The 7,818-nt window shown below is 29.2% G+C and overlaps 1 protein-coding gene across 3 annotated transcripts in view; it reads left to right on the top strand.

Moving 5' to 3' along the window:
- Positions 1 to 2,100: 2,100 nt before the first annotated feature.
- Positions 2,101 to 7,818, top strand: part of LOC130668432 (ras association domain-containing protein 4) — a 208,646-nt gene continuing 202,928 nt past the window's right edge. For all 3 annotated transcript variants that reach the window (XR_008990014.1, XR_008990013.1, XM_057470727.1), the window contains exons 1-5: positions 2,101 to 2,423; positions 3,152 to 3,246; positions 4,653 to 4,783; positions 4,866 to 6,085; positions 7,561 to 7,780. Coding sequence is in view for 1 of the 3 variants with exons in the window: in XM_057470727.1 (XP_057326710.1) it covers positions 2,384 to 2,423; positions 3,152 to 3,246; positions 4,653 to 4,783; positions 4,866 to 6,085; positions 7,561 to 7,780 (1,706 nt within the window). In the remaining 2 variants the exon portion in view is untranslated. The remainder of the gene's footprint in view (positions 2,424 to 3,151; positions 3,247 to 4,652; positions 4,784 to 4,865; positions 6,086 to 7,560; positions 7,781 to 7,818) is intronic.

Below are 7,818 nucleotides of genomic sequence, written 5' to 3'. Positions count from 1 at the left end.
CGCAGCTGTGATGGTTAAGGCGCCCCCTAGAGATTGGAAATAGAAACCAGACCGCCAAATTTTCAAAATTATTTCTGAGAGGACTTTAAATTTAAATCCCAGCTGACTGAACGATATCAATGATCGTGGTGGGGACAGCACAGTACAGGGTGCGTTATCAATTATACTAGTTAAAACAATCACTCGTCACCTGTGGTCGCAATGGCGAAATTGGTAACGCGCTTGAACAGCTTGGACAGATTTCCGGAGGGGCTGGTCGTCATATGATCTGTAATCTGTCCCATGGGGGAGAGAAGCAGTCCTCTGATCCGCCACCGCAGAACATCTCGCGATTGGGTGGTGAGGAGGGTTGTGGATCGAACTTGGGGACCTTAGTGATAATACTAAGTACGATTAAGAATGCATGATTCCCCGTAAGGTGCTGCTATTCAAGAGTTCCCGGTTCAAATCCGGGTTGCGACAATTTTTTTTTTTATTTTTTTTATTTTTATAATAATAATATTTTTCATAGTAAATAAAAAAAAATATTTATTTGTTTTTTACTTTTCAAAAATATATCACATTCAAAAAACTATGCACGTTTACAATTATTTTTATATATTTACTCGAGTAAATAAAATCAAAATTTAATTTTTTTTATTAATTATTTTTCATCGAGAAAAATATGTTTAATATTTTAAATATTTCTATCATATTCTGCCGCTATTTTATTTTGATTTATGATTTTAAATTTTTCTCTCATTTCCAATGAGTTATTTTTTGAATATCTAAATTTACCGCGCGAATAATAAGAACAATTAATAATTTATTGATGAATATAAAAAATTTCGAGTTATTCTTTTTATTCATCGTCATTGTATTCGACGTTCAAATGTTTGCTAAAGTGGGGGCGGTAGATGAATCGCAAAGTCGATTGTCGATTGTTTTGTATCAACTGGCGGTCCAATAGCGGCAGTCAGTATCATCTCGACAATGGCAGTAAAAGTCCAGGTCCTTCTTTATGTTCAAATAGAAACACAGTATTGTGGCGTCGTTTAAAATTGTGCAGTGAATGTGAAATTTATCTTTTATTAATTTAAATTGTGTAAAGTATCTGTGGTGTAGTTAAGTGATCAGTGCTAGTGTAAAGTGGTAAGTGTTCAGTGCAAGTGTTAAGTGTTGCGGATTGCTGATGCTAATAACTCCCGAGTTCCTGAGCAAAATCATCTGGCATCGCCTGGTGGGAAATAGCAGTTAAGTGACGTTTTTTAGCTGCAATATACTTGGAGCAATTTAATTAAATCTCCAAGTGTATTAGGGCACCCTTCTGCATATTATTTCCCCGCCAAGGTTTGTTCAAACACTTAAGTGTTTTTTTTTAATTTTTTAAATATTCTTTTCTCATATTCTGCCATCATTTTATTTTGACGTACGATTTTCAGTTTTCTCCAATTTCTAATAATTTATTTTTCAAACCTTCAAATTTACCGCGCAAGTAATAAGATTAATTAATAAGGGTACATTCCAAAATGTGTAACATCATTTTAATTAATTAATTAATTTATTTAAAATTTGTAAATTGTCTAATGTCTGCTACATCTATACTCATTACTGAAGTCAGCCAACATCTAACAATTTTTGAATTTTTTTCAAAATGATAAATAATAATAACAAAAATATTCGAAAAAATTGCACCTATAGTTTTTTAAATTTTCTACATGTGCAGAATTTTAATTTTTTTTTTTGTATTTAATTTGTTGAAAAAAAGATCTGAAAATTGTTAATCGTCTGTTAACTTCTGGATCACTGCTACTTACAGTATCACAAAAATTTCTTTAAAAAAATTTAATAACCAGCTTATTTTTATCGTCCATTATAAGTAGTAATTATTAAAAATAATTAATTTATTATTCTAACAATCATTCTTTAAATCCGAGTCGTCATAGTCAGGTCGGTAACCGGCTCTAACAACGATCACGCCATCTTTGTTTAACGCGCGAAATTTGTTTAAATTTCTTCTTTATCATCTTTTTAATACATGTACACATGCACATATTTTTTACGCACATATGATCCAAATATACACCAATATTTATGTACAAATGTATATACAGTTTTATTTTATTTCTTTTTTTTCGTTGTAGCAAACGAAACTTGATTTCGCTTTTCGTTGATCACGATCTTCTTAAATTCTTTGAAGTTTCAAGTGCCACTGACACAGTCTACAGTCATGATATTTTTCACGTGAATTATTATATTTTATTAATTAATACCCTGCATTATCAAAGATGCTGTAGTATTATTTGTTTAAAATAATAATAAACAAACGAGATTATAAATATATCATATTAAGATTAAATAATTGTGATATATATTTAAACATATACAATTCAACATCAACATTATGTGGAAGTGTCATAAATGCGGAAAGCCTGTTTATTTTGGTAAATATAAATTACTTGTTATTAGAATCTAATATTTCTTTAAAAAATATATAAACAATCAAATAAATATATGACAATATTTATCTACATCTTTGGACTCTAATACAATGATTTGAATAACTTATTATTATATATTAAGATCATTAAATATTTAATCTTTTGAATAATAATAAAGTTAGACAGGTCATTGTAGTCATTTCAAGGTCATATTTAAAGATAAACAAAATATTTGTTAACAATTTGTATATATTTGTTGTTATTATTATTATGATTTATTTAAATAGTTTAGGTTAGTATAATATTTATTAATATGATACTGAAGTTCGCCGACATCTAATAATTTTTCAATTATTTTTCTCAAGATAAATTATAAAAAAAAAATTTGAAAAAAATTCACTTTTAGATTTTTTAATTTTCTAAATGTGGATATTTTTAGTTTTTTTTTTTTTAATAATTAATTTGTTTGAAAAAAATTAAAAAATTTTTGATTGTCTGTTAATTTCAGGATCATTTATTAATGAGTGTGAATGTAGCAGACATGAGACAGTATGAATTTTAAATAATTGAATAATGAAATTGAAAAAAATGCGCGAACTTATTTTTTTGATATCTAAATACGTATTTTTTAATTTTCACTCTGCTTGGGTTTTATTTATTTAAAGCAAAATTAAAAAAATTGCTAATCGTCAGATATTGACACTCATTATTTATTATAAATTTTATTACAGCTGAAAGAAAACAATCATTGGGCTATGATTGGCATCCTGAGTGTTTAAGATGCGAGGAATGTGGCAAGAGATTAAATCCAGGCCAACATGCTGAGGTAGAATTATTAATTTATTATTTTTTTAGTTGTTAACACTCATATATTGTCTAAGAATCCCAAGGAGCACAGAATCAACTTTAAGATGTCATAAAAATGTCTTTGAAAAAGACATGACAAATTTTTTTTTGTGTCAAAGTCAAGTTTTTTTTATATAAATAAGACCTACAGAAGTTGGTCCTAGGAGTCATAGAAAATTTGTCTTCTTTTTCCTATTTAAAAAAAGTAATTTCAATTAAAAAATCGTTTAGATGATGACTTCTTTGACAATTATTTGTAATTTACTTTTTTTCGTTACTTGTGTCAACTCTTTTAAGCAGATATTTTTTCGGTGACATAAATTTCTGTTTGTCAACGTTTTAGCGCCTTATCAATAGGTCAAAAAACAGACCCAAAACTAATGTCTTAGATGTGAAAGCCAAGTGTGTTACTGGGGATAGGAACTTATAATTATTTGATCAATTCAAATTTTTAAAGTTTGAAATTTCCGCTTTATCATATTTACTGTTATTAAATCAGATATTTATTTTTGTTGTTTTCTTCTCGAGACAAATATTACGAAATCATCATTGTAGTTTAACATTAGACCTTAAGATTATCATAAATCTATTGACAGTATCCGGTTTATTATTTTTGTATAAATTATCATGTATTCTACCAGACGTTCCAAATCATTAGGCAGTTAAAATATTTTATGGCAATGTCCCGTGTAAAAAAAACTCGTTTCAAAAAGATTCCAAAAAATTCGACATGTGAAACTTCTGAACTTGAGACGGATTAGAACTTTAAGTGGAACTTTTTTTGAACTTTTGTTATTTTGATAGTAAAAAAAAGACTTTACCTGGTATTTTATACGAGTAAATTTTGAGTCAAAAAAAAAAATTTTAAACATACTTTTTGAAAAGTATTTTTATTACATTTTACCCTCGTTTCGAAAAAGTTCCCATTAGAAACCAATAGCTCATAAGAATAAAAAAAAGTTCATAAAAAGTTTTAAATTTGAGGCTTTGAACTTTTTCGGAACGAGGGTAAAATGTAGTAAAAATATATTTCAAAGTCGTTCTTTTTTTTACTCAAAATCTGCTCATATAAAATCCTAAAAAACTTTTTTTTTTTACTATAAAAATTATTAAAGTTAAAAAATAGTTCTAATCTGTCTCAAGTTTAAAAGTTCTACACGTCAAACTTTTTTGGAATCTTTTTCGAGCGAATTTTTTTTTGCACAGGATAGTCAGTTTTTTATCGCTCATTGATTTATTAATTTTCGGTAATTATAGCTCGTATTTACAGTCGTTTCTTTATACATTCTTTAACAATAACTAAAATTAAATGATGCAGTTTTAACAATAAATTAATATTAAAGGAAGTGCGAACTTTAGATAATTAATTTTTAATTTAATTTACAGCATAAAGGAGTACCGTACTGTCACGTTCCTTGTTATGGTGCGTTGTTTGGTCCACAATTATTTGGTCATGGTACTAGAGTCGAATCTCATACAAGCTTTGGTAAAAAAGAGCCGCGATCAACTTTACCGAGGTAATTTATTTGTTAATTACTGTATGATATTTTTAAATATAAAATTTTATTTACGTATTCGCTTATTAAATTTTTGTTACAGGTCGCATTTAGAAACAAAATTAAAAGTTTTTAATCAGTATTATGAGGGTAAAAGTGGTGGGATAAGAAGTAGAGAAGTCAATGGGAGATTAATTCTCGAAGGTGCTCTAAGAATTTATTGGGGGGTACGTGGTGTAATTCATTTAAAAGAGGATGATGATCAGAGAACAGTCGTAACAGCACGAAATCGTAATTCTTGTCGTCGTAGTGTTGCTGAAAAAGTTGAAGACGAAGATGAGGATGAGGATGACAACGATAATGATAATCACAATGGAAAACGTACTAGTCCAAATGAAAAAGATTTATCACCAACGGAAAGTAATTTGGAGAGTGAGCCAAATTCAGTGCCGACCTCACCCGATCACTTAAAAAGTCTGACCTTACCGATGAAACTTGATGTTAAGAATATGGAGCTAGACGAATTGGACGAGTTGCTTCAAGTTGAACGTAAAGTTGAGGACGGTGATAAATTGTATCAAACAATGCCTGAAAATCTGCCATCGATGTCGCATTCTGTCACTGAAACATCGCAGTCGGCGAGTCAATCGAGTCTTGACGGGTCGTCAGAGAATCGAAGCTCGATGACCAACAGCAGTGCTAGTTCGCAAACTAAAACTAACAACAGTAGCATCAATAGTACGCCGACACACAGCTTAGACAGTACTTCATCTAGCACAGATACTCCTAATAATTGTCAAGGAACTCCCAACAGAAATGGCAATTTACGCAGAGTCGAGTACTACGATAGTCTAGAAAAAAACAGCAATAATCGGAGAATGAGTAACGATGACAGCTGGATTGAGAAAGGATTAAATCGTTCGATGTCTGGACCTGATTGCCTTCAAAGACATCGCGGCGACAGTGATACTGATTCAGTTAATTCGCTCCACTTTCGTGATGACGACAATATGACCATGTCTACGGACAGTGGGTTAGAGCTGGATGGCGTTGTTCTGCGTCGTAAACAAGGATCTACGGCGATACGTCGACGTCCTGGTGGCAGAAGACAGTCGCGAAGTCGATTGCGTCGCCGTTGTTCCATCAACGGGCACTTTTACAACCGGGAAACAAGTTTTTTTACTCCACCACATGGATCACAAATGTCAGTCTGGGTCACTAGTCTTGTTAGTACTCAAGAGGTTATTAATTTGATGCTTGACAAATATAAAGTCGACGCTAAATCAGATAATTTTGCTTTGTTTGTCGTACGTGACAACGGAGGTAAGTTTTAAATTAGTGTTTATTTTTAAAGTATTCTTATGAAACAGGTAAATTGATTTTTTTAAATTCTTTTAAAGGCCATTCTCAGACAGTGCCCTCCATTTTTCAAAATTTTCAATGACTCAACTGTCATAAGCGTATGAAAATTTGATCGTTTAATTAAAAAAAATTAAAGCATTAATTGAAAAAAGGAAGATGTTGTCACAATTTCGCTAAGACATGAATTTAAAAAAAAAAATTCCTCACAATTGTTATCAATTAGGAGTAAAACGAAATTTGTTGAATAAAATTTAGCCTACAAAATTTGATCAATATTTCAGTAAAATCTTAATGTCAATTTTATTTATTTATTTATTTAGAAATAAATCCAACAGCCATAGCTAATTACAGGGTTACTTTTACATAAAAATACAAAAAACAAAAATATATTTGCGGGCAGAAGATGTGCTTCCGAATAAAACTAACCATAATTTTTAATATTGCAATATTATATAGTAAAAAAAATAATAACAAAATAAAAGAGATAATTTTTCCTTAAACATATAAAGTAAAAGCCCCTATACCTGCTCAGCACAATTATTATTGATAAATAATTATTTGTGAATCTAAATATATTAAAATATGATGTATCAAAATATTTTATAATAGATTATAAATTTAAATTAAATGACTGTTTTCAAAATCGCGCTCAGCCGGGCATTTTTTACTTTAACGTTCATTCGTTAGATTAAATTTAGGGTACGTCAAATTTTTTACGAATTTTTATAACTATAACTTATTAAATACATTTTTAAAATTTATGAAATTTTATATTATGAAAGAATAAAGTAGTATAATTTATAAATTATTTGTCCAAATCAATAAACTTATCATAGTTTAATTGATATTGTCTTTGAGCGACTATAGGGCCATGTGTTGATCGAGTAATGGTACATCACAACTTTTAGTGAGCGACTATGGGTACACTCAAGGAGCTTATTTAAATAATTAATAATAATTAATTAACAACATTATTCTTCAGACTAAAATTTTATTCTAATACTCGAAACTTAAAAAAATAACTATAAAAAAAAAAATGGTTTTTCATTTTATTTATTAATTCATATTGAGTGATTTAATCTCACTCCAATGAAAAGTGAGCGGATATAGGGTTTTTTACCTTATTACTATTCATAATTCGAATATTCAAATTTTGTAGGCTAAAATTTATTTAGCAAATCTCGTTTAACTTCTAATTGATAACAATTGTGAATAATTTTTTAAAAATTCTATATCTCGGCGAAATTGTCCTTTTTTTAATTAAGGTTTTAATTTTTTTTTAATAAATTGATCAAATTTGAATACGGTTATATTAATATTAATTAATCTCATTAACATTATTGAGATTAATCTATTTTTGAATGAGAATACTCTTTGTAATTGTATTATTCCAATAATTAATGACTGTTTACATTAAATTATTTTATTATTTTTAGAGCAACGTAGACTAAGAGATGATGAATATCCTCTAGAAGTTCGTGTAGCTCTCGGACCACATGAAAATGTTGCACGTCTATTTCTCGTGGACAAATTATCGACTCCCGAAATAAGCTCAGATGTCGCCCAATTTTTGAATCTCTCATTAGCTGAGTGTCAGGGCATTTTACAACGATACCATTACGAGGAAGAGAAACAGATTTTGCTATTAAAAGAAAAGTTAGTTGATGAAATTCACCATTTATTCAATAAATTTA

Source organism: Microplitis mediator, chromosome 5 (genome assembly GCF_029852145.1).
Source record: "Microplitis mediator isolate UGA2020A chromosome 5, iyMicMedi2.1, whole genome shotgun sequence".
Taxonomy (NCBI): domain Eukaryota; kingdom Metazoa; phylum Arthropoda; class Insecta; order Hymenoptera; family Braconidae; genus Microplitis; species Microplitis mediator.
This window is presented reverse-complemented; position numbering and strand designations above follow the sequence as displayed.